This window comes from Zeus faber (genome assembly GCF_960531495.2).
Source record: "Zeus faber genome assembly, chromosome: 3".
NCBI lineage: Eukaryota > Metazoa > Chordata > Actinopteri > Zeiformes > Zeidae > Zeus > Zeus faber.
The window spans coordinates 26,446,212-26,465,471 of NC_137190.1; the positions used below are offsets into that span (position 1 = coordinate 26,446,212).

General features: G+C 43.4%; 1 protein-coding gene across 1 annotated transcript in view; it reads right to left on the reverse strand.

The window, feature by feature from the left end:
- Nucleotides 1-19,260, reverse strand: part of adamts7 (a disintegrin-like and metallopeptidase (reprolysin type) with thrombospondin type 1 motif, 7) — a 103,820-nt gene that overhangs the window by 22,070 nt on the left and 62,490 nt on the right. Inside the window, exons 17-23 of the mRNA XM_079997186.1 lie at nucleotides 17,719-17,845; nucleotides 16,801-17,014; nucleotides 14,422-16,194; nucleotides 13,703-13,855; nucleotides 13,294-13,467; nucleotides 11,952-12,098; nucleotides 4,075-4,237 (exon numbers count right to left, since the gene is read on the reverse strand). Coding sequence (XP_079853312.1) covers nucleotides 4,075-4,237; nucleotides 11,952-12,098; nucleotides 13,294-13,467; nucleotides 13,703-13,855; nucleotides 14,422-16,194; nucleotides 16,801-17,014; nucleotides 17,719-17,845 — 2,751 coding nt within the window. The remainder of the gene's footprint in view (nucleotides 1-4,074; nucleotides 4,238-11,951; nucleotides 12,099-13,293; nucleotides 13,468-13,702; nucleotides 13,856-14,421; nucleotides 16,195-16,800; nucleotides 17,015-17,718; nucleotides 17,846-19,260) is intronic.

The following is a 19,260-nucleotide window of genomic DNA, read 5'->3' on the forward strand; positions in this document are numbered from 1 at the left end:
TATGTTGTGCTATTTGTTTAGGTTGCCGTCTCCTAATACTTTAAAATGCTGTTTTATACCTGCTCTGCACACCACACACAACAACACACACACACACACACTTTCATGCACATACCCATACAGTCCATAAGTTACTGTACTACTCGTTTTATACATTTTTTATTGTGAAACTTTTAAATATTATCCAATAAATACATTAAAACGTGTTAACTACATACATGTTTAAAAAAATTAAAATAAAAATTCCCATCACCACCCCTAGTCAATCACAATGACTTATGAAGAAGAAGAAGAAGAAGAAGAAGAAGAAGAAGACGACGAAGTCATGATCTCATGTGTAAAGTAAAAAAAAAAAAACATAGAGCAAAAGAGTCTTAAAGGAGCTGTGGAGTTGGGCACAGCAGCGAAGAAGACGATGATTATTTCGCCCTGGAGGGCTTCATCAGTGCTAGTGAGGAGCATTACATGGATGGCAAAGATCCATATGAAGATTTGTGAGTATAGTCATCACTTGTGACTATGTGTGTGTGTGTGTCTGTGTGTGTGTGTGTGTGTGTGTGTGTGTGTGTGTGTGTGTGTGAATAGGATACAATCAAAAAAAAGCTTTATTTTCTTCTGCCTTTAGGTCAGATGATGAAGCATCCGGTCATGGCCGTGAGGCACCAAGTCCAGCACCACCACCTGGCCGTAGCCAGGGACACAGGTTGCCGTACCACCTGCTACAGTCACAAATGTTTCAACCATTGTTACGGACCAAATTTGGATTGACTAGTATGAATCACTACTATGAAGTCATATGTAAATGGTCACACAGTGACCATTTACATATGCTGATATAGAGTGGCTCATAGCGGCGATAAAATGTCACATACTGTACATGGTTGGGCCATACAATTCAAACTGCCATTTGAATGTGTGCTAGTAAAACATATAACGATAAAGACAATACGATGACCATAATAATAAAGGGCTATACAAGTCAAGCTGACCACTTGGGGTTAGGTGTGTGGCCACCATTTTTATCTGTATTTGTTGCAATGAAAAAGTTATTTCTATGTTGTAAACGGGTGTTCTGGCCCAGAGTCAGGGAATGAGCGAGCGGAGGCAGGTGCAGTCAGAACAGTGCTGGTTGCCGTGTATTTATTACAGTTTTAAACAAAAATGTGGCCCGTGGGCCAAAGGGAAAAACATATGCTTGCTGGCAAATAGGGGGAGAGTCCGGAGTGTCTGCACGTATGCACGGTGCAGCCATATCGTGTCCGGTCTGCTGCGCTTAGCGCCCGTGTTGACGGGTCTGATCGCGTGTCTTGAAAACACGCACCTTCCTCACTGCGGGGAAAAATAAAGGAATCAAATTGATGATTTGATTTGAGTCCTAGCCTTTCACTAGTGGATTTCATTTAGATAAAATTTCCCTGGGGTCTGACAGGTCCTCACAGCAAAAAATGATTAATCATTTTCAATCATTAAAAAAACAAGAGTAGAACCAAAAATACTCATACAATGGCCACCAGCAGTGCCGTTGTCCTATGAAAAGATATTAAACTTTAATTTATAAAATAAAATCATTAATTGCATCACGACATTTTGTCTTTGTTCTCTTTTGGATTTTTCAGATTTACTCTTTTGACCAGATAGTGTGTGTGCACGCTGCACAAAAGTGTCAGATCGCCTGTATTTCTATTAATTATCATATTTCTTTCTTTAAATGAAAGTGACACACATGCAAGACATCTCAATTTTTCCAGACATTGAGGGCCCCCTAAATCATCGCTTCCTCGGCCCAGGCCTTTAGGATTCTACAACCTGCACAGAAGGATACTTCATTTGTCTTTTGCCATTCGTGGTTTAAGTATTATATACTGTAGCATCTCACAAAACAGTAAATTCAGATGAATTTCATTCATCCTACCCAGTTGGAATTCCCAGCAGTTCTGCCCTACTTGGCAGCAGACCAGGGAGATTACGAGGGGAAATGGGAGGGAAAAAGGGCAACTCATAAAACAAAAGTCATGAGCTACAACGCCAACAGGGGGCCCTCAGTGAAGGTTGTGGTATGCGACGCAGAAAATACAGAGTATTGTGAGTTTCCATCCTACAGTACGATGAAAATACTTTTTTTCTGGGTAAAAAGAACAATCTGGCAACTGTGATAAATCCAGTCCTTCATTCTAGAGAAATGTGAATGGTTGTGGATTCAGAACTCCCAAAACAAGCTGCATATAGTATGATTCATAGCTGAAATACTCAACTCAATTAATACCAAGTCTTTGATTGGAAGATTATTCTATTGCCGATCGATTGCCTATGTGTGAATAGTTTTGTTTGACAGTATGATGCAAAATCATTTACTTCTACTCACAACTTTCCGATTTTAAATGAACAACAACAAAAAGACCAACACCTACAGATCTACTATATGTGACCTATGTGTTTGGAGTGGTGCATTTCTCCAGTGAAGTGTCTTGGTGGAGGTGAGGAGTCTAACTGGAGCAGTGGAGCTGCAGAGCATCCAGCTCCAGCTCCCCCAGAGAGGAAGGTTGGAGATGAAGCGAAGGACAGCAGGCTGCCAGAGCCTCCAGGTCCCTGAGGGAGGTACACACACACACACACACACACACACACACACACACACACACACACACACACACACACACACACACACACCCACACTCACACACACACACACACACACACACACACACACACACACACACTTGTGCACAAAACATGCACACACGCACTCCCTATCCTCATACAGACACACTTCCATGCATATGCACACCTTTATGCACACACACACACCTTAATTTACACATACACACATTCAATTCCATGCACACACACGCACACGCTCACACACACACACACACACACACACACACACACACACACACACAAAGACACTCTTTCTCTCTTACACACATACTGTTTCTCACCAACCCCAACCCCCTGCACACACACGATTGCCTTTCTCCCACAGACGAACAGACAGACAGACAGATACACAGACACACATACACACACACACACACACACACACTTCCTTCTGTGACAGGTAGTACCAGTAGTAACAGTTACATGGTCATCAGTCGCCATGCAGAAAAGCCCCAAACACACTTCACTCACGCCGGTCGACTTTGTGCCGTTAGGAAGTGACTCAGTTCACCACCATGCTCGAACTTAGGATCGCGTCGCGTCCAGTCGCGTCGCAGAGACAAACACTGTCTGTGTGAGGACTCTGAATTAATCTTTTGTATTTGGCCACAATAAACTGCTCTTGTCTTTGGCTAATTTTGTGGAAAAAGGATTGCGAGGAGCTGAATTTTCAAGTAAATTAGACTTGGAAATTCAGCTCCTCTCAATCCTTTTCCTGTCGACTGTCTGGAAGTAAGCCAAACTGGTTGTTGAGGCAGAGATGCAGTCGATTTGTTTGCTCTAGTCATTTTAGAGAGTGAGGGAACATGGGCACTGCAATTTACAACTGCAGAAAACAAAGTGCGGTGGAAAAGCCACTCAAAAGATGATCACTTTCATGTTCAAAGTGCCTTGACCCTGGTGACTCAAGCAAAGAAGAATTGTTGTGGCAAAAAATAAATGTGCAAGAGTTGTGGGAAGTACTAGGGCTACTAGAACCCTGTGAGAAATATGAGAATCAATTTCAAAACATATTACAGGAATTATAGAAAGTATGTGTTCAGCATTACTTTCAAATTTGTAAAAATGAACAAAAACATGCCCCCCCGCCCCCTCAAAAAAAAAAAGAAAGACACAGACAGCCTCGTTGGCACTTTCTGGAAAATGTATCCACATTAGCAAGTCTCCTGAGTCAAGGATAATCCTGAAGATGATGCCGTGTTGACAAGGAGTGAATGCTGGCCTTCATTTCAAAGCTCAGTAAGCTGCAGCTGCCATCTGTAGCTGTGATATAAAAAGCCTCATCAAACTTCAATAAACTGTACTGGTCACTTTCCATTTGTTTGAACGGAGGAATGACTTTGTCTCATCTGCAGTGTTTCAACATTCGATGGAAATCAATGGGCTCTGGCGCATTTGCGTGTTGTCTTTACCCACCTGAGGGGGCGCTCTCGCACTCATGTAGGCTGCACTTCTGGGTGCCCTCTGGCCTCGGTCCATGCTCACATTGGGCCTGGTCCACCTCCTCCTCTGCTTCAGCCTTGGTGTTGACACACTTGATAAGCCGATGCTGGACCCCGCCACCGCACGAAGCCGAACACTGTGCCAAAAACACCCATTCAATTTCAGGGAGTGTCACCAATGGAACACAACTTCATTCAGTAGTTTTCATGAAGCCTATTTAACAGAAAATGTATCGTGGATTAAATGAATCCAAAATTTGTGCGTAACTGAAAAGACGATGACCATACACCTCAAAATGACTACTTATAGTGCTATTGATAACTACAGATGGTATAGAAAACTAGTCATTTCATGAGTCATGATTCATTTCTTCGGAAACAGCCCGTTCAAAACATGCCTGTTCGGAATGTGATACATTGTAGGGATTGGCAGATCGATACCAAAAGTATAAATACTACCGATACTACGTCTCGTTTTGAAGATCGATTCTAGCGTCAATATGATCGATACCAAAACCCAACAAGACTTGCTTGGTGCCCGACACTGTGTGGTGATCCAGATCCTTTCTGAACGCACGTTACGTGAACGCCCAAACGCAACACCGGCAGCTGCGTGTCCCCGTTCACCATTTCTAAAAACAAAACCAATAACAACAGCTTGTTTTGGGCAAGTACTTGGTATCGGATCAAAACCAAATTTTGCAGTATCGCCCACCCCTACTGCACTGTTTGGAAACAGGTTGCACTGCGGATGTAAGTGACTCAGTGGCAAAGCCTTGAAGCCGCTGCTGCTGCAAGGAGCTGAGAGCCTCGCTGTTTGCAAAGCCCCGCCCCACTGCTGCACAGAGCGAAGTGCCTCGCTATCCGCTTGCTTATTCAAAGTTAAGTAATATTACACTAAATTGCAAATTTGACACTGCACGTCCTTGGGTCCCTGGCAATACAACCACCAAGTGTAAAGTAGATCGGATGAACAGTTGTCGAGATAATTAAAGGACATACATACAGACAGACAGACATTCTAATGACTATGTTGAAGGTTCTCGTGACAAGCCTTTGAGAAACTCAATAATGGGATCGGGAAAAAACTACCTTCAAAAACATTATGGCCTCTGTTTTGTAGGAAAACTTTTGGGCTTAATATAGATTTAAATATTGCCGATGAAAATATCATTGAATATTACTTTATGTTAATGTTATTGTGGGTGACAAAACCAGTGTCCAAAGCTAGGAAGCTGAAGAATATTTAGTTATCTCGGGGGCAAGGTGGCTTTTGTGCACACAAAGCCAAACGGCCATGCATTAAAAGAAATACTGGGTAATAGGAAAGGATGGCAACTGTGCTTTTGCGTTGACTTTGATTTTGGAAAAATAAATAAATACATAAATTCAATGTGTAGCTGAGAAAGATGTTTGAGGAGTGAGCCAAAGCCATCTTCAGAGTCGTAGCAAGGGCTCAGTTTTTGTATTTGTGTTCTGATCCATTCTACATGGTTCAAAGCACCAACACTGTCAATTGAGAGAGAAAATGCATCCTGTAGAGTGAGTTAATTAAAAAGGCAGATGGACGTCAGGCCGTTATAATGGCTTTGTCTTGTCTCCATTGCGCCCAATAAGGCCTCTATTGCTTCCTGGCTGCTGGCGTGTCACTCATCTGGAGGCTGTTTGGTGTTGCTACGTGTGAAGTTGCAACATTGTTTGTATTTGAAAAACTACATATAAAGTCGATTTTAGCCTGCCACACGCCACCCGAGTGGCGTTTCCAGGGCCCTCCGACGCAAAGACACAGGAGATGAGATTGGAAACACACCACTGTTATTGTAGTGAGTGCAATAAAACCATCGTCCAGAGCAGATGGACAGCATGTCGTGACAGGCCTGCAGCCACACTGATCACGGGCCCAATTACCCACCCAAGACAGGTGTGGCTGCTTAAACCACACCGCCCCCACACTGCAAACAAAAGAACAAGCTTTTGCTTTTACACTCTTGATGCAAAAACAGATTTCACTCAAAGTAACTGCTGTCCGAATGTTTTGCTCACGACTTTCTTCTACTTTCGGTTTTTCGCTCTACTAACTGCACCTATTGTCAAGATTTAACTCAAATTGCACTTCAACCTTTCTATCTGTGTCTTCATGTCCTGTTTACATTTGTATTCCTAAGTGTGTAGTAAAGGTCCTAATGAATTTGTAGCCACCTTTGATAAATTCACCTCTATGATTTTATTGTGCCTTTTATCTGTTTTTAGCTTTGTATTTCTATGATTTTCTATTCTTCTTATCTTTAATATAATGTATGCCATAGAGCACTTTTGGTGGTCTGGTCTAATGGTCTAAAGGTTTTGGTGTTGGGTTGTTGAAAAGTTTGCTTTGGAATGATGCAAGTTATGTGAATTTAATTGGTTTCCTTGAGGTAGAGCACTATGGCAGCAACCTCCTAAAGGAAAAAGGCCAACGGCTGACTACTAAATACTCAGGTTTTGCATTAAGTCAATATATTAATAAAAAATTAAAGCTACATTTGAAAACTAAAACCAAAGATGTAAACAAATGCCAGCACTCAGTCTGTAAATAGTCTCACAGTGTGTTTCATGCACTAACAGCCAAAAATGACCACCAGATTGGGGTAAGCAATGTTTGACTGCATTGGGACATTTCAATCGTAAATTGTCGTGGAACTGATTTCTCGAAGACAACCTTTTTTTCCCCCTTTCATGGAACATGCTGGTTTCAGATATTGAAATCACTTTGTCAAGATTCTGACATACATAATTGAGGTGTTCAGTCTCCCATGAAAAGACTTTCTAAGGTGGATACTCTGCGTGAGACCTGAATGGGCCTTTTTAGAGCGCTGACGTAGTTAGGTGATCAAACACTCTATAGTATTATATTTGCTGCTGCTGCTGGGGGTGGGGGGCGGGTGTGGGGCGAGGTAGGATGGGGGCGTTATTTCCACTGTGATTAATTGCTGGTGGAACAGCATAAGCCTTCAGTTGTAGAGGAAAACTTTGTGCATCACACGCAGTCCATCATGCGTCTAAACTCAATCAATAAGGAAGGGTTAAGTAGCAGATAATTACACGGTATTTTGAATTAAAACCTGCGCAGTGCAATCATAACAATTATGACTTAGAAGCACTGAAAGATAACCCAGAGGCTTTGGAATTAATTTCACCAGACAGTGTTACGTTCAGTCACATTAATAGGCTGCTTCAGTGGATTGTATTAATTTTTTTCTTTACCACATTGCATTACATGACATAATTTAGCAGATTTACAATAAGTACATTTTGTCGGTAGTATCAAACCAATGTACATCACAGTCACAGCCAACTAAACATTCTCTATACAGGATTCCTACAGGTTTCCATTTCAAAATTCCATACTTTTCCAGACTCAAATTCATTTTTGATTTTTCAGACCATATTTAACATGACCATATTTAACATGACCATATTTAACAGAGGATCACTTCCGGGTGCGCCGTAGTATGGACCCACCGGCAATGGCTCCGCATTCAACTCGTAGTTTTGTGTTTATTATTATTTTCCAGTGGGTCATCGCAAACTGCTGTGTGCTGCCATTCACAGAAACCTGGCTGCATGCTACCGTGCCGGACTCTGGCATTACTTGGGCTGGATTTTCCATCTACCGGCACGACAGATCCACGGAGTCAGGTAAACGCAGAGGCGGTGGGGTCTGAATTATGGTTTACTCTTGCTGGGGTTCGGATATATCAGTACTTTCAAAACACTGCACTCCGGACCTGGAGCTCCTAACTATAAAAGTCCAACGCTTCTACCTCTCGTTGGAATTCAGCTCCGCTATAATCACGGCAGTCTACAAACCCCCGCAGGCGGAAAAAACATGCGCGTTAGAGGACCTTTACGGAGTGACTGGAGAACGCTCACCCTGAGGCAGCTTCTATTGTTTCTGGTGACTTCAATAGGGCTAATAAGAGGAAAGTTTTGCCTAAATATCACCAGCATATCAACTTTTCTACCCAGGGTGATCAGACTCTCGACCATTGTTATTCACAACTACGGGACAGCTATAAACCCCTCCCCTGACCTGCCTTTGGTGAGGCGTATCACACCTCCATTCTTCTCCTACCAACCTACAGACAATGACTAAAGGCAGGAAAACCGGTTTGTCGCACAGTCCAACGCTGGAGTAAGGAATCCACTGGCACTCTCCAGGACTGTTTCGAACCACGGACTGGCAGATGTTCTGTGTTGCAGCTGATGGGGACATCGATGCATATACAGACTCTGTCTCAGCCTACATCTCCAAGTGCATTGATGACATTGTCCCGAGAGTCAAGGTCAGGACTTTCCCCAACCAGAAGCCCTGGGTTAATGGTGATGGGGACCTGGAGGCCTTGAGGAAGTCCAGATATGACCCTCAGAAAGCCATCAGAGATGCCAAAAGAGCCTACAGGGACAAGCTGGAGTCGGACTACACAGTTCTGACCCCAGACGCATGTGGTGTGGACTGCGCACCATCACAAACTACAAAGGGAGAAACAGGAGTGATGCCCAGCCAGTCTATTCCTGACGAGCTCAACACCTTCTACGCACGGTTTGAGGCGAGCATCACCATCCCGGCTGCAAGGCTAGCAGAGGACCAGGATGACTGCACTTTGTTCCTGTCTACGGCTGACGTGAGGAGAACTCTTAAAAGAGTAAACCCTCGGAAGTCTCCAGGGCGTGATGGCATTCTAGGCCATGTCCTCAGAGTGAGCGCCGACCAGCTGGCAGAGGTATTCACCTCCATATTCAACCTCTCCCTGATCCAGTCTACAGTCCCCACCTGCTTCAAAAAGACAACTATTGTCCCGGTATCAAAGAAACAACCCATCACCTGCCTGAATCGCCCTGTAGCACTGACCTCTACCATCATGAAGTGCTTCAAGTGGCTAGTCAGAATCCACATCTGCTCCTCACACCCTTGACCCCCTTTAATTTGCATATCGCCCAAACAGATCTACGGACGACGCCATCGCCCTAGCAGTGCACACCACCCTCTCCCACCTGGACAAGAGCAAACCATACGTGAGGATGCTGTTTGTGGATTACAGCTCAGTATTCAACACAATTGTGCCCGCGAAGCTTGTTCCTAAGTTCAGGATCCTGGGTCTTAACACTGTAACTGGATCCTGGACTTCCTGACGGGCGAACCCCAGGTGGTGAGAATGGGAAATCTCTTCTCCACTGCACTGACCCTGAGCACCGGAGCCCCACAGGACTGCATACTCAGTCACTCCTCCTGTACGCCCTGTCCACACATGACTGTGTGGCCACGCGCAGCACCAACACCATCCTGAAGTTTGTGGACGACACCACCATCCTAGGTCTCATCTCCAACAATGATGAGTCATCCTACAGCGTCTTGGCAATATGGTGGACTACAGGAAACAACAGCAGGGGGGGCACGCCCCCATTCACATGGACAGAGCTGAAGTGGAGAGAATCTCCTGCTTCCAGTTCCTCTGTGTGTTTGTCAGTGATGACTTCTCCTGGTCCAGGCAATCGGATGCGGCAATCAAAACTGCTCTAAAGCGCCTATTCTTCCTGAGGAGACTCAAGAAGTTTGGCATGTCTGTCAGGACTTCAGCTTCTACCGATGCACCATTGAGAGCATTCTCACTGGCTGCATCACCGCTTGGTACGGCAGCTGCTCCGCTGCCGATCGCAAGGCGCTCCAGAGGGTGGTGAAGACAGCGGAGCGCATCATTGGTTGCCACCTCCCCTCCGTGCAAGGCATCTACCACACACGATGCATTAGGAAAGCATGGAAAATCATAAAGGACTACAGCCACCCAGGCTACGGACTGTTCATGCTGCCGCCGTCTGGTAAACGTTACCGGAGCATCCGGGCACGGACTACCAGACTCACAAACAGTTTTTACCCTCAGGCCATCAGGCTTCTCAACCTGCAACATCTCTAGTCACCTATGTAAATTAAATGCACATCACCATAACTACATATACATATCCACCGGCACTCCTTCACTTTATATTTTTATCTATACAGTATCTTGTGCTATAGACTGACCTATTTCTGTTCGAACTGCTACAATGTTCCAATTTTTTAGTTTCCATTTAAGGATTATTTTCTTATTTAAATTTTATGTACATACACTGCGACCTCTTGCCCGTATTTGTAACATCGACTCTTACTTTTTTACATTCCACTCTTATTTTATTTAAAACATTTTATTTCCTCCTTATTTCGCCTTTTTATTTTATCTTTTCATGCCCACTACACAATTGTTGCCTGTCATGCCCCAAGAATTTCATTGTACCGAATGACCTTGTGTTGTACTATACACTTGACAAATAAAACACTTTGAACTTTGAACATGTGAGTACAAATAGCGATGTTCACTATGTAAATATATGATTTATATGTATTATGTTGCCAAATATTTTCCAGAAAATTGCAGCTCATACAAATCAATTGACACCAAACTCAGACAAGTTCAACCAAGGATTGTTCAGTCCACACCCCTACACTGTAAAACATCTCTGCCCAAAGGGCAAGTAAACTAACTGGTGCTACCTGTGCTGAACTATTATTTTCCCTTGACATACCGAATAAATAATATTACATTATTGTTCCCCCTGTATTTTTTAGTCTCCTTTATAAATAAGAACCAAAAGTGAGTTACAAAAGGTTAAATAATTACATTTTCACGGTGTTTGTATAAAAGGTATGGTTTCCTTATCCAGAAAAGATGGTCCGATTACTTTTCTGATCACTACATCACCGCATAACAAATAAAATGTTTGATTGTTTTTCAAATGTGGCCAATATCAGATTCCAGTGTGAACGGGTTACGGTCCTGAACTTACCCACATGTGCAGAAGCAACAAAGACATCACATGCAGCACACTGTCTTACAGAATTAAACATAGCAGGAAAATGCAGCGCGACTCAGCAGTGCATTAGCTCTGATCTTTTATTTAAAGCACTTTAAATTGCCTTGTTGGCTTCGTGTGCACTGTATTATAATGGCCTTGGCCTATCTAAAACAGAGATTTCAGATTACTGAAAGATCTCCCGACCCGTTCTCCAGGGCTAGGATATCGCCTTGACATGGTCAAACGCTATTCAGGGAATAAGCAAAATAATTATTAGCCAAGAGTAAAACGAGGTTTCTTTGATTCATTTTTTGCACTGCACTGTAACTTTTATGCATTCTATGTCCTTTTATTATGTGGTTCTTTGCACTTTGTCTTAATGCTTTTGATGTTTTATGTAAAGCACTTTGAATTGCCTTGTTGTTGAAATGTGCTGTATAAAGAAACTTGCCTTGCCTTGCCTCATAGTCTTTTGTTGTAGATGTATTTAATGTATTTATTATCCTCCGTGTGACCTCCAGTCCCCCCCCGCCCCCCACAGTCTATGAACCCCCCAGTCCGTAAACATTGTGTGCGCTGTGGTCCGGTCCGTGATAATAAAAAGGTTGGGAACCCCTGTTCTAGAGTGATGTAAAAGTCGCATGAATTCCGATTGAACTGTTCAGACTGAGGTCGTATTGAGTTAAAAATCAGACCTGTATCCGATTTAGGACCACATATGAAAGTGGCCCCATTCCGAATTAGAAAGATCAGATTCCATGTGATTTGTGCTGTTCACAATGTCATGAAAAAAACTGATCTGAGTCATATACCAGCAAAAAAAACAGAATTTTTCCCACTTTTGCCTGCAGTCTGAAGGTAGCCTAAGTCATCCAGGTGTGTGTTTGTGTGTGTGTGTGTGTGTGTGTGTGTGTGTGTGTGTGTGTGCGTGCGTGTGTGTGTGTGTGTGTGTGTGTGTGTGTGTGTGTGTGCGTTGTACAATACCTGTCCCCAGGATCCAGTCAGCCACTGCATGCAGGGCTGGCTGTTGCAGGGCTGGACGGCGTTGGGTGGCAAGGCCGGGTCACACTGCTCCTCCTCTGGACAAGTGACCATACGTTGCTGCTCGCCCCCACCACACACTTCCGAACACTATGATGCAATTCATTTTGTGTCTTACAATTTATTATTTAGTTACTTTATCAATCCTCACATTATTTCCTAAAAATGTGGCAGAAAACCACTAAAGAGCTACGGCGTAATGCTTTGGTTTGAGCTATTTAGTGTAATTCACAGGCAAAATTTGAAACATCAAAAAATGGGAAATTTTGTTGGAATATTGCAAAAGTTTTTACTGCTTTTTCTGCTGGAACTAGTCTACAAGTTCCCTTCTGTTTTCCTCCTGTCAATGGGTGTGCGATCCATAGAACGTAATGGGCAAAACTTTAATGGCCAAATCATTTCTATCTCGTGGACATAGTGTTAGAGACACAAACAGTCATATAAATTAATCGCTTAACGACAATCAAAAGATTGATCTCTAAGACTATATGACAAAGTTCAGTTTTTAAAAATAAACTTTATTCATATTCAACATATACTGAGAAATCTGTTTTTGTTTAAATACACCACCTTTGGCAAACAAGACCAGACACGTGGCACAATTGGCTTCTAACGCAGCAAGACTGAACATAATACCAGCTGCTGTCTGGTATTTTCTTTTGCTGGTTTTCCTTTAGAAATCCATCCTTGAATCACCTACTCTCCAAAGGTTATGACCAAAAAACTTTTATACCAAGCAACATGTGCTGATTTAAAGTTCGCAGGGTAGAGCCGGGGAAACTTGATCTTGAACTTTAAAACCAAATTAACTTGTATTAACCTGGGTGGGAACCGAGGCTTGTACACAAATAGGAAAATAATCAATGCAGCAGGTCCTAGGAATAACAACTGGAGAGTCTAATATTTCCTTCAATCTTGGTGAAATAATAAGCTTATTTCTGCTGTAAGCCATTGCTGTGGCAACATTGGCATCATTTCCAAAACCTGGCATGTTCGCATTTTCTTAATTCAATGAAAGTACTTCAAGAAATGGTACTGATGGCATTTTGCCATCTGTGCACAACCTTCTGTACCAGCCTTGCTACTTACAATTACATATAGCGATGTGCACACTGCGTGTCAATTTCAAATGTGCACGAGAGGGCAACCCAGGCTATAACCCTGACTAGAACCCAAACAAATGCCACAGGCCTGAGAGCGCTCTATACATTAACACAATTAAAAATACCAGACCTCTTAATGTCATTGAAAAAACATGGATTAAAATACAAGAATCTGTCCTCACCTGACCCCAGGATGAGGTGTACCACTCGAGACAGGGCTGGCGGTTACAGGGCAGGCGGGAACGCGGCCTGGGAGAGATGGCCTGGCAGTGGAATGGTCGCAGGAGCCTCTGGTCTCGCGTGTCATAACACTGGACCTCTCGCAACGTCAGGCCACCGCCACAGTTTTTGGAACACTGGGACATAGAGACATGGCGACACATACATATCATTATGCCATTGATACTTGATAGGGCTTTTAGATACCACCTTCGCTGATTTGAAAAAGACAAGGATAAAAAGAAGAACACAAAAAACCTTTTGTCTGGACAACTACCTTGAATTCGCTAACAAAGCCGTTATCCGACAAAGATATACTGTATACCATTGTACACAGTCTATTGCAATTCAACTAAAATGACGCTGTCACACCTTATTCCACTCTGATATTCTCCAGGCAGAACAGGGTCGCAGGTAGCAGCGTCTAGCTGGCACTGGCCTCTTGGCCGGGTCGCAGTCCGATTCTGTCCCGGTGCTGCAGGCCAAAGATCTCCAGGTGGCACCGAGACCACAGCTGGTGGAGCACTGCCAACAAGGAATACACCGGGATGTATTTATTATGTGACCTCAGCCTTTTAACCCATTTATTTGTTAATGTGAATGAATGACATGACGCAAGTTAAGTTTGTTTGTTCAACCACTTTCTTAAATTGCCCTTTTGAGTACAGCTGAAATATTTTGAACTGAATAGAGGAACAGCTTGTGTAGAACGCTCAGCAAGATGAGTACCAAACACAGCGGCTCATTGATAACAATACAGATGACGACACTTTTGAGTGATTATTCATGATCAGTAAATTCATTCTTAAATTAATCTAATTCTAAATTGTAATTTGCATAAATATGTGAAGCTTGGTGGAAGAAAACAACAAATTGAAGAGGATTTTTTGATGCCTCAGTGTGTTGAGACCTATAGAACAGAATAACAGGAACAGGGATACCTCGGGATATGTGACTATTTCTGTTAAGACAAAGACAGGAATGTAGGTTAAGCTGTTTGCTGACCTCACGCAAGACTGAAATTGTCCCTGCCTCCATCTAACTGCATCGCTGGAATGTGTGGATTGCATGCAAGTAGGGGTAAAACTCACTGCGCTCCAGTTGCCAACAATCCAGTAGGCAGCTGTGGTGACCTGGGTAGCAATGGGGGCTTGGAACGAGGTCGGTACTAGAATTGGCCACAGGGTCGGGGGATGGGCTAGCAGAGTGGGCACAGCAGGCCCTTGGAATGGCATGTTCATGGTGGGTGTCATGTCATACCCAGCAGTGGCGGCAGAGCTCTTTGGATGCTGGGATGAAGGGTGAGGACTGAAGTTATCCGCAGCTCGCAGGTTTGGAGGAATGATGATTTCATTGTAGTCAACATCAGACCAAGCGGATAAGGGTGGGGTTTGGGCTCTGGTTAAAGGAGACTGTGTCGGCAGTTCTCCCCTAGATCCTGGCAGTGATCCTGTTCGGGTGAACATTGTCGGAGGCCACAGGTCTCCATCCAGTTCTGTGGGAGGTAGGATTTCAGTCATTGATGAGGTGTCCTCAGAGACCTGTTGGGTTCCTGAGGTTGTCTGAGTAGAAACGGTGGTAGTCGTGAGATCCTGAGAGGAAGGCTGTAAGGTGTGAAGGCTGAAAAGATGCTCCCCATAATCTGCATCATCTGGAGTGTAGGCAGTCGGGAAAGGCACTGCTGGATTAGATGAATGACTTGTTGTTTGATGTGTTTCTAGTCCACCTTTATCCAGACGGACTGGAATCTTTGTGGTACCTGTTTGAAAGTGAACTACATTCTCTTGAGAGGGTACGCCCAAAAGTCGCCCTGAGTTCATGAGATCACCTTGGGAGTCCGCAATGTCTGGCCCGACTGTACTTTTTTCACGGAAATTGTATTGAAAACCATCAGCATCTTCAATCTCCTCCTTGAGTGTAGTGGTATGATTTATCATGCCAGAGACATTCTGGTTCTCTTCACCGTAACCTTGCTTGTTATATTTAGCTTCCTCTTCATGCTGTGCCACTTTAGTGTTATTAAGTGTCACAGTCATTTCTTTGTTACTGAATGCTACAGTAGGTTTTGTGCTGGTGTCTTCAAGTACACCTAGACGTCCGTGCATCTCTTTTATTACTTGCGAATGCCTCGTTGGTGGTGAGGGCGTCATAGACACAGGCAGGAAAAAGTCCTCAGAAAGAAAATCCTCTGTACTTTCATGCTCTTTTGCAGTGGATACCTTTGTTACTTCTTTGCCTTTCTCCTCAACATTGTCCAGACTGAGATGCTCTGTTATTTCAACTTGTATGGTGGCGACAGTCATCTTCAAAATGGCTGAGGTAGTTGCGGTGGGTGTGCTTGTAGTTTGGCTGTAAATGTTTTCTTCCATGCTGTGCTTTGGATTCTCCTCCTGTGGAGGAGCTGGTTTTTGATTTTCTCCAGCATCTTTTCCATTATTCTCAGAGTCAAAGTTGTATGACAAGTCCTCATGGAAATTTATAAAGTTATAGTCATAGTAAAAATCATCAACTTGAACATTAATTTGATAGGGGTTATTGGCCTTTTCAATGGGATTAGGGTTTGGAAAATCTGCTTCAATGATGTTATTAAGGTCATTATGATTCCCAAGCTGGGTTCTTATGGTACTCTGTTTGGACACAGGTTTGGCCTCAGGTATGTAGTTGGTTTCGTTTAATGCTTCTTTGCTCGACCAGCCACTTCCAGACCAGTCTTCCTCTCCAAAATTGTCGACTAGCTGTGGACAGTCCTGGAGGTTACATGGAGCGGTACCAGCGGGCTTCTTCCTCAGGTCACAGTCCACACCCGTGTTGTTGGAACAGGTTACATTCCGCCGACGTATCCCAGGCCCACATGTAAGTGAACACTGGAAATGTAAAGAAAATAAATGGTTCACATAGACAGACTGAATGTTGTGTTAAGCTTAACACCAGCCTTAACAGTTGCATATTAAGACTTGTTCATTAAATTAAATACCTTGTTCATCGCTTCGACAGACACTGTTGACAAGATATTTAAAGAGTAATTCCAGAGAGTGCATTGGTACAATGTACTGACAGCCTCAGGTTGTTGGGACTCATTTGCATGTAGATACTACACTACAACGATCACTAAATTATCCAGAACAATAGTTTATACATTATCTGTAAATAGATAATGTCTTGCATAAGCTTTGATTTCTAGATACTTGGATTTCTGTTTTTTTTGTGGCACAGGGATTGCATTAAAGAACAAAATATTCTAAATGGTCACATAGTTGAATGTAGCCCCATTGTAACTGTGAACCTTTTTAAAGTGAACTGGGTTTTGCCAATTTCTTTGGTTGGAAAGGATCAAAAGGGTTGAAAATACCTAGTGTTAGGCTTTAGCTTTGCTCTGGGCTACACCAATCTAAAATCATAAAAACATTGAGGTTTTTGAGCCAGACTGAATAGCAAATAAGCTGGAAGCAGTGGCCCCGGCGTGGCCTCACCTCAGACCAGCCGTCCGAGACCCAGTCGGCTGGACAGGGGACGTGTTCGTTACAGGTGGACACCGTCTCAGGTTTGGGCATGCGCTTGCATTCCGTGTGCTGCAGCGCTCTTCTCTCCTCTCCACCCACAACCTGGATGCACAGCACCGTTCGTTTGGTCAGGCCCGAGTCCCCACAGCTGGACGAACACTTCTGCCACTCGCCTGCCCACCATCTATTCAGTGGGAAAGGACAGATGCAACAGATGGTTTCCAATTTGGTGGTGCGTTGTTGATAAACAAATACCCAAGTTGCCCCCTATATGACTGGGTGAATAAATCAATGCTTTTTATTGTGCAGGCATTGTGCAGTTGTGAGTGAATTATCGTATGCCACAAAAAAGATTGCTGCACAGATCTCGGCTCCTTGATGTCCACCACCCATAGACTGATTGGTTGACAGATGATTGGCTGAAGATATTGCCAGAGCCTATTCGCACAACAGTCCTGATCAGCCAATTATTATAAAAACCAGTATGCCAAGTTACATTACATCATTTAACTGACACCTTTGTCCAAAGCGACCTACAACGGATTCATACACTAATGGAGGTGGCCATGCAAGGCTCATCAGAAGCAGTTAAGGGATTAAATGTCTTGCTCAAGGGCACTTCAGCATGCGATCAAGAGTTGAAGGGGTTCGAACCGGCATCTTGTGATTACTAGACCACCCGCTTTACCTCCTGAGCTCTAGTTAAAGAGCTTCTGCCAAGACAAATAGCTACTCGCTGGTCGGTGGTCACTAGCCATTACAGAAGGTCATGGGCGAATCGATTTCTCCCCATGTCCTTGCATCCTTGTAACGTTGTTTCCTGGCTGACGATATAGCGTATGTGTGTTGTGGTGTTGCCTTATTAACAGTTACAGGTGGGATTCTCACGTGGCCGGGCAGAGCTCTTTGTTGCAGCTGGCCTGTTTGTCGTCGGGTCTGGTCAAGAGGTCACAGAAGCGCTGCTCCACCATCCCTGAGGATCTCTCCACACAATGGACAATCTGTCGCTGGACTCCTGCAGCGAGGGGGGGGGGGGGGGGGGGTGAGAGCAGCAGCTAGGTGAAATGGCGGACAATTGCACAGCGGGTGTGTCTGTGTGCACTCAAAACACATGCATGTGTTAAACTCACATACAGTAAGTACCCACGCACAAAGAAGCACTCACTCATTTGAAATGGCCCTGCACTGCCTATATGATTGTACGTTTACGTGACTGAACTCCCGCTGCAAGCCATTTTACCCACGGTGGGACAATAAAGATTTAGATGGGATACTGACACACAAACACTGAAAATAGCTCACAGCTGTTACCATGGCGACGATCAACACACAATAAAACCACTGAAGCCACGGACTGCGTCGACTGATACAGAACTACAACAAACTACTGTGAACTTCTTACAGGACACTATTAAGTGTAGCTGAATGAAGAGTAATCCAATTATATATATGAAAACGATTATATCAATAAATGGGTTGTCAAAAAAAGTAATTTGGTACAGGATAATCGCCAATCCACGTGCAATGATGCACAGATGATAACTGTTCTTTATCAATTTAAGCAAAGTCATTTAAATTATACACAAACATTAAAATCGATTCATGCGCTTTTTCCTATTTTGTATTTAACCATAAATAACACAAACTTGTTAGTCCTGACCAGAATGTACTGCGCTTCACAAAGACAAATATCCTCATTAAAGTCCTAGTCCTATTTAAAGTACACTAAGACTAAAGAATAAGACAAGCTAGTATAAGATAAGAATAAGACTAAAGTCCTATTTTCCACCATCACATTCTAAAAAGAACTCAATCTGATTTCAGCAGTTCCAACACATAATACAGCATTGACTGAGCTGGCCAGACATTTTGGGTGTCTCCTGTGATGTCTCTTCACACTCCTGAGCCTCCTTCCTCAAGGTCGCACCCTTCCATGAGAGCCTCCTTCTCTGTTATCCGCACCCTGTTTGTGCCAGCCGCCCAGGGCCGCGGTGCAGGCGTCTGGAAGCTAATTTACACCTGTCTCTCTGAGGTGACGCAAGAGGAGAGTGATGTTAAACAGGATGAAGCGCGACAGGAACCAAGAGGGCCAGTGGGTGATGGAAAGCATCAGAGGAATCGGGCGAGAGAGATAAACTATTTCTTCAGTACAGTCAGGAAGAGAAGCTGCTGCACTGTTGCACTACTAACCTACAGTACAGTACACTGTATGTATAGATTCAATTATATATATATATATATATATATATATATATATATATATATATATATATATATACTTTCACAATTTGCTCTTTTTGACTGTGAATTGTTGATATTGATATTATTTATTGTATATTGACATTTCTTTTTACTGTTTTAGTTAATTATTCTGTTTATTATATATTGCCAATCTTTCAAAATGTGGAGATTGATTATATATGGCCAATC